The following is a 19,624-nucleotide window of genomic DNA, read 5'->3' as shown; positions in this document are numbered from 1 at the left end:
GTTAATCCACAATTTGGCCGTACTGAACACTTTAAAAATTTAAGTCGTACTTTTGTTTATTTTACGATTAATAATAAATAATAAAGCGGTGTTAAGCGAAGTAGTTTCATATCAAATAAATTTGAAGGACACCTTCGCGGGAGATGTGACGTATACTCATTCACAGAACACATGAGCAGAACACTTGCTTGCTTTTGTTGTAAAAAATGTTGTTATCGTATAAGTTTAGGAGGAAAATGCATTCTCGTCACTAATGTTTTTTTTAACATTTAAAATTTTAACAACCAAATTGCTAAATTAGTATTGAAGTACACGTGCTGAAAAAATGTCCGTTAGCGGGAAACAATATGAAAATACAACACAAATGTCAAAAATTCTACCAGCTTCAAATATCTATCGAGTAGGAGGTGAGTTGTATTATTTTTACTTTCAGTTAGAATAAATGCGTTCAATATCTTATTACAAGTTATTATCGTAATCAAAACGAGTATTATTATTACTGTTCATCAAAACTAGTATGATTAGTTTACTCACATAAATACAATATATTAGGTAACAGATGGTATTAAAGCCATTTTTGTATTAAAATGAAAAAGTATAATCAAATTTAAATTACATTTTGTAATCAAAAGCAACACACAAAAATATACAATTTTGATGAACCAAAGATATTAAACATAGCTATGTTGATGGTGAAATTTTTTTTTAAAGTTCTATAATATTTGTATATTAAAAATATTATTAAGGTGAAAAAAAATTATTAAGTTTTTATGCAAGAAAGGAGTTTGATGTGGAATTTAATTGGATAAGCTGAATAAAGTTTTCATCTTAAAATTGTTGACCATTTCAAAATTGTATAAAAATTTAATTGGGTTGCCTTTTAATATAATGTAGTTTGTAATCAATCAAAATATTTAGAATTACAATTCTAAAAAGTTACAGTTAGAATTACAATCTTTATTTAAATATGTATTCAGGGTTCAAATTTAAACATTGTCATCATTAGTAAATTTTTTAATTTATCAAGAAAAAAAATAAGAAAAAATTGCGGAATCTACAATTTTTTATTTCAAAAAAGTTTACTTCAATCAATTTGAATCCATTGGAATTGAAAGATCTCTGTGTATATTTGTATCAAATTTTTATTATATTTGTGAAATGTAGATTTTAGTTGGAATCAAAGCAAGCCATTTAGTTTTAAAAATTTTAGTTACAAATTTTTCTCCCTAATATTAGTCTTTTCACAAAATTATTTTAGGTTTGCTGCTTCAAATATTTGTTCAAATATATGTTTATGTATATCATGTCCTTTTGTGCAATGAAAAACTTTTGTGTTAGAAAAGTGTCAAAGTTTAGCTCTATTAAGGTGGAATGATAGATAATTCCACCTTAATAAAGCTAAAATGGCATTACATACCAGCTAGTAAAGTGCTTAAATTATTTTTTTATGCTGGGCTTTGTTTGTCAAGATTTGTGTTTCAAAGGTATATAGTAATAAAAACATAAAAAAGAGTGGTCTTCTTGAGTTTAATGGTTTCTCCATGACTTTGTAAGTGAATAATTACAATTTTTTGGAATAATTTTTTCCAGGACTATTGGCATTTAACTTAAAATAGTCCAAAAAAATACAAAACAATCCAAATGAAATCATTGCAACTCTTTTTTTGTAGAGCATAAATGGTCAACATAGTATTAAAAATATCACAAAATCTATTATTATTCTTTTATTTTAACCTGCATGCAGGTAGTAAATACAAACTGCTCGTAGATAGTAAATAGAAACAATAGTTAAAAACCTTAAATTAAAAAAAAAAAATTTAAGTTGTTTTTTGAAATTATTAAGCATTTCAATAGCAATTTTATTTTTTCTAGTATCACTTACTTGGCCTTACATTGTTTTTTTGAAACAATTTAGCCAAAAAAAGAGCTGACTTCTGATTTTAGTATATACTAAGATGAATAAATTTAATATCAGTATACAGATCTTAAATCAAGTTATGTTTATAATTATTTATGAGGAGCAAAATTGTTATTTGACATTAATACTTGTGTGTTTAGATGGTATATATATATATTGTTTTTTTAAACATCTTCGCTTCCAACAAGGCTGCAAGCAGTCACTAATTAAAGTTGGAAGTTACTGAAAGAGAAAAGATGAAGATTGTAGAGCAAGATAACGATTGACGGACGACTTAAAAGATTGCAAATTATATGAATCAGGAAAGCAAGATGAAGGAAGCAAATTCCAAAGAACTGATGTTCGAGGAAAAAAACTAGGTGAATAAGCGTTTTTGGAGCACTTAGGAACAGTCACATAAAAAGGATGAGACTTAATTGAATGACAAGTAACACGAGAATGAATTTTAGTAGATGGCAGAAGAGCTCTTTAGAGCAGTGCCCATTATAGTAATTGTAGAAAAGAGAAAGAGAAGCAACATTACGACGATGTGATAATGGTTGGAGGTTGGCTGCAAGAGCAGGTCCAACTATGTTTACAATGCGTTTTTGCACCTTGTCTAAAAGGGAAAGGGCATCATTAAAAGATCTGCCCCAGATATGGCAACAGTATTCCATACAAGGCCGGATTTGAGATTTATAGAGATAGAGAATAGAATCCAAAGTAAGAAAGTGATGAGCTCGATAAAGAGATGCAACCTTAGCAGATGCTAATTTTACAACTGATTTGATATATGGTTTCCAAGAAAGATTGGAAGTAAGAGTTAATCCTGGAAGATGAAGAGTAGGTGACTCATCGAGTACATCACCGTTCATAAATATAGGAAGATCTAAATTATTGTGATAACGATTGGCTGAAAAAAATTGAGTTTTATCTGAATTAAAGTTAAATTATTTTAATTAAATTAAAAATATGGACATTTTCTTATAAACATCTTGCATTTGTTCCAAATAGTGTTAGGAACAACTCAGTAAAAACTTGTAGTTCTATGTTATTATTATGTTAATCAAAAGTTTCAAAGTTAAAAAAAAAGTGTGATTATTCCTCAAAGTAAACCAGCAAATTAAGGCTTTGTTACAGTAGCAATGCACAAAAACAGGAAATACTGTAAAACAAGAGTCAGAGTCTTTTCAGAGTCAACAATACAATAGTTACAGATTCACTTTTTTATTTATCAATGTAGTTTTTCTTCAGTGGGGTGTAAATCTGCTTTCAGTGTTGTTCAACTACTTGGAAGATAAGCTGATGCTATTCCTCAGCTTGTGCCAGTGCCGAATTGAAATCTGTTGTCAAAATAGCCCTATGCAATACACAGTCATTAATGTTAATGTCGTGTCTTGGGATCAAAAGCGAGAAATTAACTTAAGGGTAGTAGATAGGTGCATTAAATGCTGTTATGAACTGAAATAAATTGATCTCCTGCTACGTCTAGATAGTTTTTAGATAAATTCTTCTTAGATCTATTTTGTATTGTTGCTTGTCTAAAGCAGAAACCATTAGTTTTAGTGAAATTTATAGGTTGCAGCCACCTAAGCGATATCAAGGAGAAACTCATCATCAGCTGGCGTCATATACAAGACACAATGCAAGGAGTGAAGGTAAATGATTTCTTTTGTTTGGAAAACTAGTTATGTTAACTATACCAAGTAAAAGTTTAGTGTTATCAGGATCAGTGTGACAAGCATTAAATCAACAATCAATAATCAAGCATCAATAACAAAAATATTATCAGATGGATAAAGAGATTGGGCTCGGTCATCAGAAACAACATCAAAAATATTATCAGAAACAATGTCAATAGAAAAAAAAAGAAAAAGACAACATCAATGGAAAAGAAGAAAAGAAAAAAAAAAGAAAAATGGTTGACTGATCTGGCACTAAAAAAAAAGCATATGAAAAAATAGTTTCAGGATTTAAATTTAATTTCATAAAAAATAGGTGAATTGATTTGTAAGTATATGCCCAGGCATGCATGTGACTATTAGAGTTAAATCAAAAGATCATAGTCAAATGTACTAAGATTCTAAGATGAAACAACTTAGTTTAAATTTTTTTGGTAATATTTATTATAATAAGATATACACAGCAGGCTTGTTAGTAAATTATAGCTTTAAAGAGATTTTTTTTGTTAAACAATAGAACAGCTTCATTCACTGAATTTCAGTTTTTTTAAAATTTTTTATGTTAAGTTATTGTTTTGATAAACAAATCTTAAATTGTATGAAATTTGCCTTGTTTCTGGAATTATTTTTAGGGCTACTTAAAATTCTGCTTCAATTATTAAAACTTATTTACTTTAAAAAAAACAAAACAGAAAATTTAAAAGTATATGACTAAGAAACAAAAATGAAATAATTTTTTGTGTGTGTCTAAATAATGATGTTTTTGTTCCAAAACTTTATTTTGTTCATTTTAGTGTGGTTTTTATTTTTATATGTGACAACTTTAATTTCAGTTATATTTCCTATACCAATCTTAATTAAGTGACAAAATAAAAACTTTTATAAAGATTTTTTTCCTTCCATAGTTTTGTAACACATACATGAGCAGATGTTCATTTTCACATTAGTAGGTTTATTCTAGGAATGTACCAGAATATTGGCCAGAATTTGTGACTTTTAGGTCATTCCGGACAGAATTACAATATTTCAGGCCAGAAGGCCGGAATTTATTTTTTGCTTTTTTTTTTTAAAGAAATGTGATACAGAATTTTTGATTTAATTGTTATTGTTATTAATTATAATAATTAAATCAACAAACCATTGTCCTACAGGGCAATGAAGAACAAAGATGAAGCTACAGTTAAGGTCTAAAATAACTTTATTTTTTGCTTGTAGCACTCTGGTCAGTGGAGGGTTTTTAAACATTAAAAACTTTATTTGAAATAATAAAAGGAAAAAAATTGTTGCCCTATGCCAAACCGTCAGTCAATGTAGCAGGTCTTCCTTGTAGCAGCAGGCTATAAGATAATACTCTATATGTTTATATTTAAAAGTCACTACTTTGTGCTAGTCTTCACAAGAATACTTAACAAGCGAATAAATAAAATTAATTTAGATCGCTTAACTATAGCTTTGTCGAATTTTATTTGCAGTAATCACTTATGTAAGGATTTCTAAAAGTTTAGAAATATTGTGGTGGAAAAAGAGTTGCTACTCAGTTTTGGGCAATAAACTAGTTCTTTTTTCATCAAAAATGTTACCTACCACTGAGAATAGTCTCATTTTTAATGTTTCTTTAATGTTAACTTTTAAATAGTTAAAAAGTATAGGATGCCTAATACATTAAATATTTCAATTTTAACTTAAATGTAAAAATATAAAACAAAGAAATAATTTTAAATATAAATATTATGCAGGTTAAAACTTTCAATAAATATAATTATAAGAAATAAATAAAAATAACATAATAGATTTAAATGAAATAAGAATCAAATTAATGAAATAGGTTATATATATATATATATATATATATATATATATATATATATATATATATATATATATATATATAGTCTGCAGACTTACCTATTTAATTTTGAACGTAAAAAGTTACATAATATAAATCTCGTTCCAGCTGAAATTTTTTTAACAATTCTGGCAAATCCGGGTCCGGCTGGAATTCTAAATTTACAATCTTGTACACCCCTAATTTATTCAATGTAATGGCAATCTAGATTTCTTTAACTTATAATTTGATTTTAAATGTTTTTAAATTCCTTCTTAAATAGTACTAATGAATACTCTCAAAACATTTTCCTTGCGAATCAAATTAAATATATAAAATAGTACTAATGGCAGAAATTATCTTTTTCCGGATATTTCTAGAATTCCGGATATTTTTCTCAACTTTTAGTTTTTTCTGGATACATAAGTTGTCTTCCATACATGCAAGTTTTGGCGTATATTTTTGTAATATATTTGCAAAATTAAGAGGAATATAAGAGAAAAAATATATTTTAAGAATATGGCCTGGATGACCTATGTAATGGATACAAACTCAAAACATTAAAAGAAATCACTTAACTTTTTTGTTTTTGAATTTATGTTTAAAAAATATAATAAAGTACAAACTTTATACTGAACAAATTTTTGGTTAAAGTAAATTAATCTGATTATTATAATAATGTTCGTCCTGTTTAAAAACATTTAGTCAAAGTAACCACTACCTTTTGTTAAATTTGATTGAAAATAAAATGATTTTTAATGTGGTTTAAAATTAAATTTAATTACAATAGGGTGCTTTAAAATATACTTATGACACAATTTAACTTTTAACAATATAAATACCAAAGTTACATTTATTAGCGTTACACCTTTTTGTTATACAACGATATATCATAGTTGAATTTTAACTTGTTATTATTTGTTTTAAATGTGTTTTTAATTTGTTCTTTATGTTCTACAGTTTACAATTAATCTACATGAAGCAACTTTTTTTGCAATAATTTTATTCAGATCATTTGTGAATGCACAAATTCTTTCGCCTCGCTCATCTTTTTATTAAATATGTGATTAAATATAGACTATGTGTTTGTGGAAACCCAACCAAGTCTTCCATACCAAATACGTAGAATTGAAGAGTTAACAAAGGTATGATTTATATATTTTATTCTGTTTCTTTTTATTATTATTATTATTATTATTATTATTATTATTATTATTATTAATATTATTATTATTAATAAAGGTATAAATTTCAGATGATAGAAAAGCATGTAATAGTATATAAAAGTTATACTATTTACCTAAATTGTCTGCAGCACAATGGTTTTTTTTAAACCAACAAAGTCTGCATAAGTTTACTTCACAGTCAGAACTGTTTGTCATGATTCTGTAACTTGATATAGCAAGTGTCAAAGCTGCATGTCTAGACAGTTGTTCAGGCCAAGTTGCATCTTTAGAAAGGTTTGCACTAGCTGTATATTTAAATGAAATATGTAAATTATATAGAGTATATTAAATGAAATAGGGTGTGAACCTTAACATGTAATCTGATTAATTGTGATAAATTTAAAAGTATTGTTGCTTTTAAATTTGTCAGGTCTTAAAGGTTTATAAAGACTGGATTTATCAACAGCTGTAAAATATTTGAATATTAATAGTGCCATTTAATGCATGGGTGGTATTTCTCTTGATATTTTTGTTGTGCATAAAAACCAGAATAAGAATAGCATGAAAATTTTGGAAAAAATGTCTGGTCTTTTAGAAAATTGTTTTTATGTGACTTTTCTACTTCTTAAAACATCCCAAATATTTAAAAAAATATATTTTTAAATTATTTTCAACTTGCTAACAGACTAAAACAGGGCTTGGCTTTTATTTGGCTTATTGCATTATATAATTATAAAAACTATGAAGTTGCATTATTCTCAATAATCTACCTAAATTAATTTTTAAAAGGTTACATATGATTTCTCCTTAAAGATGTATACTAAAAGCATTAAAAGGAGCACCATCCATGCACAACATGGTAATCTTAATACTCTGATATTTTACACTTGTTGGTTTTAGAACCAATAAACAGAGTTTTAAAGCTGTATGATGATTAGGAAAAGTTACAAGAGTTGCGTAGCTATTATCAAAAAAGCAATAGTTATCCTATGAGTAGAGACTTATTATCTTAGGCCTGAAATTGTAATGTAGCACAGGTTTATTTCTTCATCAGTCTATTAAATATCTTATCTCTCATGTACGTTTATTCACTTTTTCCCTTTTTTGTGTTATTTGTCTTACTTTTTTAAATAATATTGTTCTTCTGTTTATTTTGTTTTATTTTATTTTGGTCGCTATTTATATTGCTTTTTTTATGCTTTAATTTATTTTATTAAGGTGTCACTCCAATGACTAGTTTTTAACTAAACGAGTAACACCGAACCTAATTTTGTAAAATTATAAATAACTTTGTAATTTTTTCAATTTTGTGGTTAAATAAATGAATAAAAAAAATAGTAATAAAAATAAAGAGCGGCTGCAATGCTGGTTGATATTTGCATACTCTAAAGTCTTTGCCAAGACAGTAGCTGCCCAGCAAACATTTAAATTATAAAAGTTTCTTTTCAATGTTCAAAAGTTATTTAAAAAATGCAGGCTGGGTGGATGCAGTTTACACTTGCTCAAGATAAATATTTATTGAGATGCTGCCTCTAACTTCTACTTAACCGAGATCCTCAAGACAGGAGAGTATTTTAAGTCAAAGTTAAATTTCCTAGTCTTTGCCTCGAAAAGAAAGTTCTACAAGATGTAGGTCATGTTGTACTGGATTGCATGTTATCGTTAACAGATCATTCAATAAAATTACACTTTTTGTTGTTTAAATCATAATTATGCCAGCTTTCTGTTTTAAAGAGATAAGTATTTTATTATTCTGTGCTTTATGTTTGATTTTGAGTTTAAACTAATAAAAAAAAATTTTAATTTTACTCATTGTACAGTAACTTCTTATTTTAAAATTAAAGAACATTGCCAAGTGCCACACTAATGCTAAACATTTTGTCTCATTTTGAATAACCTGTGTGTGTAATTTTAATCCAGTTGGCTTTTTTTATTATGTTAAATAAAAGTTTATGGCAATATAGTGTATAATTACTTATGTTTTTTAAAAGTTTTGTTAAAATAATCACAAAAGTTCTTGCAGATTAATTTAAAAAAATTCATTTGTAAATATTGTCTTGTAAATAATAATTGTTTAGTACCATGCCCTTCCCTGCTGACTGACTGTGTCTTTTATATGAATTTCAGTTCTCCTTTGAAAGAGCTAGTTTTTCCATACAACCAGACAATTGTAACATTACATTGCTGCATCAAGTGTTGCTGTTTAAAATTGCAAATAACTTTAAAGTATTGGAGTATTGGAATCTAATTGTTAGGTTTTTTGACTAAAAGTTTGCCTGTAATTTTTAGGTGGATCAGTTAAACATGATTTTTGCATTAAAATGAAAATTAATCATGTAAACTAAATATTACAATAAAAGAAAAAAATAATTATGCAACTTATTAATTATGGCAACTATTTGTTTGCCAAAGTTAATAAGTTGCATAATTATTTAAAAAACAATTGATTGTAGGTATTCTTTATAGCTTATTTATGACATAGTTACACAGATTTTTTAACAAGGTTATTTTTTATTTTCTATTGTGTAGACAACCAATGGACAAGTAGAAGCTAAAGTATCTTGTTTTTATCGCAGGCGTGATTTGTCAAATGCTTTAGCTACCCAGGCTGATAAACATGCATGTATGTAAATCATATGAAAATGTCTTTAATTAATTTTATGTGAACAAAAAATTAACTTCAATCTATTAATGTTAAGTGTCTGCAGAAGAAGAAAATGAAATTGATGTTGGGACAAATAATTTATCTGATGAGCAGCACCATCAGCTGAAGCACAGAGAAGTTTTTCTTTCGCGACAGCTAGAAATTATAAATGCAAACACTATCAGGTTTAATTTTTTCTTCATAACAACTAAATATTATAAGCACAAACCCAAAAAGGCAATATTTAGGAATAAATTTTGTAGAAATTGTATTTACTTTAAATTATAAGTTCTTATTGTGATGTAAGTAGTCAGACCTCAAATTGTTTTTATATTAAAAGTTTTTAATAACTTGTATCTTATTGTTTTTAATATTTTTAAAAATATATAATAGCTTTTAAAAGAAGTATGGCTTATGTTCTTTTCAGAGGGAAATGCTCTGTGACACTCTATTCAGAAGTAGAAAAATTGATTGATTATTTGTATGAGGATGACTGGTTTTATTATTTACTTGTATATGATCCACAGCAAAAGACATTGTTAGCTGATCGAGGGGAGATTGGTGTTGGTGAAGAGTACCAAGCAGACTTTTTTACTTCTTTTCCACTAATTAAAAAAGGTAATATTTTTTCTCTTTTAATTAGTTTAAATAGGATAACATAATGAATTTATGTTCACTAATAGAGGAAAGTTGAAATTATTCTCATTTTTTTTTTTAACAGTTGGTATATATTTTTAAAAGATGATATATAATAAATCTCAAAAATCCTAACACTGCCTAAAGTTAATCTTTAGTTTTGATCTTTTTTCTTGACTGTTAGGCTGTAATTCAGATTCAAAACCTGTGATAATTGTATTAGTATTTATATTATGTAAAAACTCAATGACATAAGTTGCAAGATCTTATTCTTCAAGAAAAAAAGTTAAATATTTAATACATCTAACAAAATGGTTAGAATGCTGAGTTTAGAATCAAGACGTTTGATAATTGCTTTTCGCCAGGCATTAGTAGAGAAGATGGTATGAGCTTTTTTTTTAAATGCTCATTCAGTGTGTCAAGAAATCTTAACAATCTTGAGACCCTTACCGTTGACAATACTGTGACCAAGACTGTTAAGTTAGCAACTTAAAAACCAAAAATAAGAGAAAAAAAGGAATTAGTAAAATTTAGGGAACTAAAATTAATTTAATGTATATAATTATGCAAATTTTTTTAGTTTCATTTTACAATTATATGACATTTTTATATGTCATATAATTGTAAATTAATTATATGACACGTTGAAGTGAGTTTTTGCAAAAAAATAAAAATAAATAAGGTCGCTAAGTTATATTGAAGTTTTTATTGAGGTTATCCTGAGTGAGAACTGATACCCACGTCCCAGTTTTATTGAATTTTAGATAAAAAATATTTAGTAGTTCCTGAACTGGTTCACTTTCCTTTTTTCTATCTCTTTGGTCTCACCAGTATATATGCAGTCAGAGAGATAAGTATCCGGAAAAAAAAAATATTTTTAAGAAATAACTTTGTCAGGCTATTTAAGGAAAAAATTTTTTTTCATTAACTACTTTATTGATTATTCTGAAAGCAAGTTTAATTATGATTTTAAATTGCAAATTTTTTATTTTTTAAAATTTTTTATTATATTTTAGTCGAAGCTTGTCTTCTCCATTTTGTTGCATGCCAAAAAGTCAGCATAATATACGCTGCAATCTACAGACTTGATAATTTATTCAAGCGCGTTTTATTCTTAAGAGTTTTAGTACATGATGTTATTGACTTTTTTGTTTGTTTACATAATCGATCTTTTACTTAAACAAAAAAGTCAATGACGTCATGTACTGAAACCTTTAGGAATAAAACGCGCTTGAATAAATTATCAAGTCTGTAGATTGCGGCGTATATTATGCTGACTTTTTGGCCTTCAACAAAATGGAGAAGGTGAGCTTCAACTAAGATAAAAAAGTTACTTTTTCTTGGTATGCATTTATTCTTTCACCAAAACATTAATTCTATCATTTTCTTTAATATGAACACAACATGCCTTGGAAGTTTGGAACCCCTTTAAAATTTTGCTTCTTTTGACCACAAGGTTGACATACTTTTAAAGAAATTTTTTACATATAATATTAGGAACCCATTAAATATTAAAAGATCAGAGACCACTAAAAAAAAAATTTTTAACAAATTTTTAAATCCAGTGTTAATATATAGATCAAATCTAGGGAGTGTAAGGAGAAATTTTTCAAAATAGTAATTTTCACCCCACTCTAATGTAAAATAATATAATACTTTTAATTTTAAAAATCTATAATTTTTTATCTTAATTGTCTGAATTTCGATTAAGATTAATTTTAATCAACATTAAGTTTTTTTTTCTGAATTCCTTATTCAGATAGAAACAGAAGTAGCCCATCATTTGAAGATGATCGTGATTTATCAGAACTTGAAACAATGCAATGGACACCTGATAATCCACTTACTGATAAACAAGTAGATCAGTACTTGGTTGTTGCAAGGTTTTTTTAATTTTTTTTTAGTTTATTTTATTTTGTTTTCATTTTCACTTGTTGCAAGAATTATGCATGTCATTGTCAAACCAATTAAGTATGTATATTTAGAAGTGGACATATTTTAATTACACTAAGAGAAGCTATTTTATTTAATATTTTAATAAACTTCTAAGTTGCAAATATTATAATAATTGTAATTACTAAAAAATTGTTTAAAGTATTTTAAACATTAAGTAACTTTATTTTAACAATTTAATTTTAGTAGATAATTAAAATACTTCAAACAATTTTTAATCTATAATTATAAAAAACATAGTATTAGCAAAATTAAACTATTAGTTATGCTTATTAAACGCTTACGTGTTGTTTGTCTATTATTCATCTTGTAGTCAATAAGTTATTGTAAAAATTATTATATTATATAATATATTATAGAGATAATAACTGTTTAAATACAAAACATAAGAGTTTAAGAAGATAATTTACTATTATTTTAATTTTCATTTCGATTTAAATATGAGCAATTCTGTCCATTAAACTTTCACTAAAGCTTAATAATTTTTCACGTTGCTTTAAGGCACCTTTTAAATAAAAGAGATATTTACAATAAACTTAAAAATTAAAAAAAAATCTAATAAAAAATTTGCGTATATTTAAATAAATTAAATTTACTATTTATATATATATATATATATATATATATATATATATATATATATATATATATATATACATACATACATACATACATACATATATATATATATATATATATATATATATATATATATATATATATATATATATATATATGTATACATGTATATATATATATCATATATATATATAAGTTATTATATATATTAGACCATTTCAAAATTGTATATAAAAAAAAATAATTTTTGAACTTCATTTGGGCTACCCTTTAATTTGATATGGTTTGTGATCAGGAAAATTAGTTCAAAATTGCAAACTTAAATAATGTGTTTTAGGGATAGCTCAATTAACTTTACTTTTTAACAGGTCCCTATTATTTTTAAAAAAGAAGTTTTTTCAAAAGTATGTCATGTTGGGTTTTAAAAGTAGTGAAATTATATAAAAATTTCAAAAAAAAAAGATTATTTCATACTACAATTATTATTTTAGATTTAATTGCACAAAAACTATGGTTTTTTAACTAGAAATAAAAAAAGTACATTTTTTTAAGTTTTTAATAAAAATAAAAAATTTTTAATTTATTTTTTACGAAACAATTATTATTTTTGAAATTTATATATTATTTTGCTTCTTTTGAGTACCAGGTTGAACTTTTTTTTTTAAATTTTAGGACCCCATTTAAAAGTAAACTTAATTAAGCTGTTACTAAATATTGGAATAATGCTTTGAAACTTAAATGATTTACTTTTTTTCATCAATTAACAACATTGAAACATCTAGCCACTTAATTATTAAAAAATATTTTTTTTGAACTGGTCTAATATATATGTATTATATATATATATATCACCCCTCAGAATTAGGGTCGGCATTCGGCAATGCTGACCTGAAAGTGTTTAAGGTGGGCAAAAAATTGCCGACCTCCTTTCTATATTTTATGGTGAGACTTTGTATCAATTAATTTTTGCTGACCTGATGCCGACTTCAAAAAGGTTGAGGTCAGCAAATTATTGCCGACCTCATTTTTCCTAATTCCGAGGGTTGATATATATATTATTATTATAATATATATATCAGGGCTTGAATTAAGTGATGGCGAATTGCAATATCTGGAATATCTTTGAATTTTTAGCTTTTTAAAAACGATAAACTCTGTTTTTATTACTCAAAAAACTCTCTAGCTGTTATTCAGTAAAAAATATTTATAGTGATCTTGAATTATGATATTAAATCTTATTTTTCAAAACCATATTATTATTATTATTAAAAATTATGATATAAACTTAAATATTGTAATTCATTTTATAAATCATCAGATAAAACTAGAAATTAAAGCATACAATATGATGTAATATTAAAAAACAACCACACAACACAATAGTCTAAAGAAATTTAGCGATGATCAAATCTTTTAAATAAAAGAAATCCCAAAATAAGGTATTAAATACTTTTATTTCTTATTTAAATCTTATTCAATATTTTCTTACAAATTAAATGCTCGTTAGCAGATACAAAATTAAAATTAAAAGACAAAAGTTTAAATTAAAGACAGAGAAATTTAAAATTATATAAAAACTAGTTTAAACTTTTTATATTTATTTTAAAACAAAACAAAAAAACTCTAATGATTTATTTTAAAATATCTTTTTTATTAACAATTAACTTCTAATTTAAAATGTTTAAATTTTTAAATAATTCCTCAAAGTTTCTCCCTAAACAAAAATCCATTTTAATATTTCATACTATGCACAAAAAACTTTAGTATAATTTTTTAATGTTTGATTTTTAAATTACCGTGCAAATTTTTTCAGACCTTTAATGATAATAATTTTTTCCTATAACTTTTTTTTATTTATAATTGTTAAATTGCTTGGTGTTTAAACAAACAATAGTTTAAAATATGTTACTTTTGACTGTTATTTTTGCAGTAGTAAATTTATTGTTTTGTTTTTTCACTGATTTATAATATAATATAATAAGCAATATGATAAATTTACTCTTTCATTAAAACATTGTTTATCGTTTAAATGTAAAACCAATTCATCTCTATTTTTTTCCCTAAATTTGTATTCATTAAATGATAAAAATAAATACATTTTACACAATGATAATTTTATTAAGCAGCCCATTTTTGCAAATTTTGCATTGATATTTGCAGACCATTTTAATGGAATAAAATAGTTTTAATGAAATAGTTTTGAAAAATTTTACTGGTTATTTTATTCATCACTTTTCTTTTAAATAAAAACCTAAAGAACTCATTCTTATAATTGATGATTTAATAATATACTTTTAATATTTTTTAGTAACACTCTTTTTTACTTTCTATTTATACAAGAATTTATAAAATTTATATATTTATCATTAACAACAGTAATCTATTTATATAATAGATACAATTTTACGTTTTATTTTACTTTTCATTTATCTTCAAGTATATATACTCTTAAAGATGGTTTCTTATTTTGTTATTATTTGTCTTAATATTTTTTTCGTAAATATCTTGTAAGTTTTAACAAAACTTTTTTAATAGTTCTTGACAGCAGGACCTTATGATCTTCTAAAAATCCCTGTGTTCTTTTATTTTTTAATATATATATATATATATATATATATATATATATATATATATATATATATATATATATATATATATATATATATATATATATATATATATATATATATATATATACACACACACATATATATATACATATATATACACACACACATATATATATATACATATATACACACACACACACACACACACATATATATATATAAATAATGATTGTTATTAAAAAATAAAAGAACACAGGGATTTGTAGAAGATCATAAGGTCCTGTTGTCAAGAACTATTAAAAAAGTTTTGTTAAAATTTACAAAATATAAATTTCTGAATTTGGGCAGCGCCCAAATACTTTCGCACTGTTGAATATGGTCTAGAATAGCCCCTAATATATTATGTGTATATATATATATATATATATATATATATATATATATATATATATATATATATATATATATATATATATATATATATATATATATATATATGTATATATATATATATACATACATACATACATACATACATACATACATACATACATACATACATATACACACAGTGCTAGAAAAGAAGAAAAAAAGTAATGGGATGGTATTCAGTAAATTAAAAACACCATCCCGTCTAATCATTGTTATATATAGAGATTTATAAAAAGGTGGCTGGATGGTTTATTCTTTATAAAAAGGTAACAGGATGGCATCCCGCCTCTTTTTGAGCACTGTATATATATATTTTTTGAAAACGTATAAGTCTTTAAAGTTGGGATCTGGTGCTAAAACCAAAAGCTTTGGTTTTAGCACTGGATATGGTGGTGGGTCGGTGCAGGATCATCAATTTTAAAAGTATGTACACTCTAATTTGAAAAGTATTTAATCTATACAATTTTTATAACTTTAATTAATAATTAAAACTTTATTATTAATTCATAAAAGGAGGAGATATTTCAAAAGCATAAGTACTTTTTAGGGATGGGGATTTATAGTACGCATGGCAACAAACATGAAGTTTGTATGCCAAAAATCTAAATTTTTGGCATACAAACTTCATGGATGACCCCTAAGCAATAGAAACGGTTAACTCTTTAAATTTCTTATTTATAAAGTTCATGTTTTCTTTTATAAATAAGACATAAAATGATTTAGTAGTTTAAAAACTGACTAGATATAAACATTATATTACACTAATGTATGATATCCTTTATTTTAGAGGAAAATAATTTTTGCATATTTGTAAATTTTAAATCTAATAAATAAAGCTCTTACTTTTTGACTCTAGATCAATAGGAACATTTGCAAGAGCTTTGGATTCTGGCAGTTCTGTAAAGGAGCCAAGCCTTCATTTAACTGCAGCAGCAGCTTCTAGAGACATAACACTCGTAAGTAAATGTTTAATGAAGTTCTGTGTAAATCTTTGAAATATATTAAAATTTTAGCCAACATATTTTAAGTATGGCAATATTTGTTGATATTAATTGGAGCCACCATATATGCTATGCAATTAATAAAGCAAATAAACAAATGGGAAGAATTAAGCATGTATTTAAACATGTATTTAAACATGTAACTAAACATGTATGTAAGAATTAAACATGTATAGATAAAAGTATTATTAGCTTATTATACAAGTGATTAGTTCGTCCCCATCTTGAGTATGGAGCAGTTATTTGAAACCCCCAGTTCAAATTAAATCAACCAAAATATCATGTCTAGTTAATTACGATCATGAAGAAAGAAATTTAAAACTAAAATTTCATTTTTGAATTGGTGATTTAATCCAAATGTTCAAATTGACAAAATGTGCATAACCCAATTGAATATTTTAATACTAATGGCTGAACAAGAAGCCATAAATTAAAAATACACAAAGAGTCAATAAAAACACATAATAACTGCAAGTTTAATACAATCAGACAAAAAAATTTCACTAATAGAGTTGTAAATGACTGGAATGTACTAATGCAAGAAATTATTAAGTCAATAAACGTAGATCAATTTAAGAACCACATTGATAACCATTTCAAATTTTAATCTTCAAATCTTAAATCTTGTATGTTTTAATTGTTGATAAACTTTTTGGCTGTTAAAGAATGAAATTCTTTGTAATTTCAGTTTCAACTCATATTAGTTACAGTGTCATTTCTATTCTATATTATATAATAATAAATATGTTAAGTTTAATAGCATAAAAAATGAAGTTAATTGACCAAACGATAAAAAAAGGTATATTTTTACCAATTTTTTTTTGAAAATAATTTTTTTTCAATTAGTTTCTTATAATACAATTTTCATTTTTAAAATCATTATATAATTTTGCTTCATTTGAGACCCAACATTTTGTTGTTGATAATATTAGGAACCCATTATATGTTCATTTTATCTTCTTGGATATTGACAAAGCTTAAAGCATCCTCAAGTGCAATGTCTTGATTTTTTTTTCAATAAACAAATTCAGTATACATTCCTTCAATTTTGTTGATTACATGGATTTGTAGTGTGAGGGATATGTGCTATTTGCTAAATGTTTATGACTCCTGTAGTTGTTGCAATAGCCTGTGTCCCTAGTTACTTTTTTCTATCTTTTTTATTATGAACGAGATAAGCCAAAGTTGCTTTTTCAGGTGGTTAGTTTGTATTATTCTATTACTATACTTTTTAACTAGTTAAATTTGCAATTTTTTTTTGTTGTCACTGCCTTTTAGACCTATAAAAAACAGTTATTGACTAATTTTATTGTAAATATATTAAACAAAAACTTTCTATATATAAATAGTTTTTTCTCATTCAGAAAAAAAAAGATTTTATGTATAGAAAATAAAAACCAATTACGTTTTATGTTATTATTTTTTATATAAACAGTTGCTAAATTATTGAGAAAAATTAATTCAATAAATTTGATAAAATAAAATTGTTTTTTTTTCTTAATTCTTTAAAAATAAGAATTTTATCACTTTGTAATGCACATCGTGTCATTTTATAAAGCTAGTAGACTATTTGAGTTAATACCTGATTTCTATTTATCAATTTTTTTATTTTATGTTTTCTATTTATCAATTTTTTTATTTTATGTTTAGTTAAGTGCATTACTAATGCTTCATAAGAATGATTATGATATTGGCAAAGCAGTATCAGCATTAATACCTGATGGTGGACCTATTTTATGTAGAGATGAAATGGAGGAATGGTCATCAGGTTGGCATTTTTCTTTTTGTCTGTAAAGTGCTTGACTTTTTAATTATTTGCCTTTTTTTATTTTACTTTTAATTATTTACATTTTTTATTATTTTAGCTTTTTGTCTATAAAGTCCTCAATTTTTTAAATTATTAGGAGAAGCTGCTCTATTTGAAGAAGGTATAAGAAAACATGGAAAAGAGTTTATAGAAATACAACAAGAATATGTAAGTATATCTTTTGTTTAAGATGTATTATCTGTAAAATTTAATAAACAGTTTTTTGATGTTACAGAATGTTTTCTATTTTCAGTTACCATGGAAAAGTATTTCAAATATAGTTGAATATTATTACATGTGGAAAACTACTGATAAATATGTCCAACAGAAACGTCTAAAAGCTCAAGAAGGTGATAGTAAAGTAACTCAAATATTTATACCAAGCAGCAATACCGCTATTAATTTGACTTTGGCAATACAAGCATCGTCACAGTATCAAGTTAACTCTGTGGGAGCTTTAGTGACACCAAGCTACATGTGTGAAAGCTGTTTCAGTAGGTGTTTAGAAAATTACTTTTATCATCATTTAATTAGAAAAAATTAAAATGATTATAGTTTCAAAATATTGTTTATAAGCTTTACATTTTAATCTGAATTAAGTTCATAATTCAGATTACATAGACATCAATTAATCATTATAATTGTTGAATATTATATTTATATATTTATCTGTCCAAATCATTTGAGTGGGTTTGAACAGAATAATATTTCAAATAATATAATAATATTTTAAGTAGGAAATAAGTAGTTAAATTATTTAAATTGCATTCAGCTAAGGAGTCTGTTTTGTGGTATCCTTGGGGTCAATCATCTTCACAATGCAAGCTCTATTTATGCAAGGAATGTTGGGTGTACTGGAAGAAATGTGGTGGACTAAAGAAATCTACTAAATCAAGTATTTTTTTTCATATGATAGAACTTTCTTATTGTTTTGAAATAATAAAAACATCTTAAAACAGGTTTAAAAAAATATTTTTCCAGCGGAAGCTTCTAGTGAAAATGAAGCAGTGTACAAATGCCGGATATGTAACAAAAAATTTAATCGAGCTGAACGCTTATCAAGTCATATGACAACACATCGTGGCTATGATTGTAGTGAGGATGGTTGTGGGAAGGTAATTGTTGTTCCTTTTAACCCTTATCTGCCTAATGTCCCCATAAGGGAATACTGCAAAATAATTGTATTTAAATGAACTTTGATACTTTCACTATTATGCATTGTTTATAATTTATTTGAATGTTGAAACATTAAAATAAAAGATAACGATGCTTATTTGTGAAAATATGATATGAACATGACTCAAATTAATTATAGTTTTTAAGTTTTCATCAAAAATGTTAGTTAAAGTTCCAATAATATCTGCACAGTTTTTTTGATAATGAGATAATTTAAATATTTGTAAATACAAGGTGGAGTAAGTAGATAGGTCTT

General features: G+C 25.2%; 1 protein-coding gene across 1 annotated transcript in view; it reads left to right on the top strand.

Annotated features, from left to right (window-relative positions):
- LOC100199966 (metastasis-associated protein MTA3) overlaps window positions 1-19,624 on the top strand; it is a 28,307-nt gene continuing 8,683 nt past the window's right edge. Inside the window, exons 1-12 of the mRNA XM_065805718.1 lie at window positions 1-407; window positions 6,482-6,549; window positions 9,100-9,193; window positions 9,270-9,399; window positions 9,642-9,832; window positions 11,610-11,733; window positions 16,241-16,340; window positions 18,036-18,153; window positions 18,290-18,360; window positions 18,446-18,686; window positions 18,965-19,087; window positions 19,174-19,307. Of these exons, the coding sequence (XP_065661790.1) occupies window positions 326-407; window positions 6,482-6,549; window positions 9,100-9,193; window positions 9,270-9,399; window positions 9,642-9,832; window positions 11,610-11,733; window positions 16,241-16,340; window positions 18,036-18,153; window positions 18,290-18,360; window positions 18,446-18,686; window positions 18,965-19,087; window positions 19,174-19,307 (1,476 nt within the window). The 5' untranslated portion in view covers window positions 1-325. The remainder of the gene's footprint in view (window positions 408-6,481; window positions 6,550-9,099; window positions 9,194-9,269; window positions 9,400-9,641; window positions 9,833-11,609; window positions 11,734-16,240; window positions 16,341-18,035; window positions 18,154-18,289; window positions 18,361-18,445; window positions 18,687-18,964; window positions 19,088-19,173; window positions 19,308-19,624) is intronic.

This window comes from Hydra vulgaris, chromosome 09, assembly GCF_038396675.1.
Source record: "Hydra vulgaris chromosome 09, alternate assembly HydraT2T_AEP".
NCBI lineage: Eukaryota > Metazoa > Cnidaria > Hydrozoa > Anthoathecata > Hydridae > Hydra > Hydra vulgaris.
The sequence above is the reverse complement of the archived record's forward strand: the minus strand, read 5'-3'. Positions and strand labels throughout refer to the sequence as shown.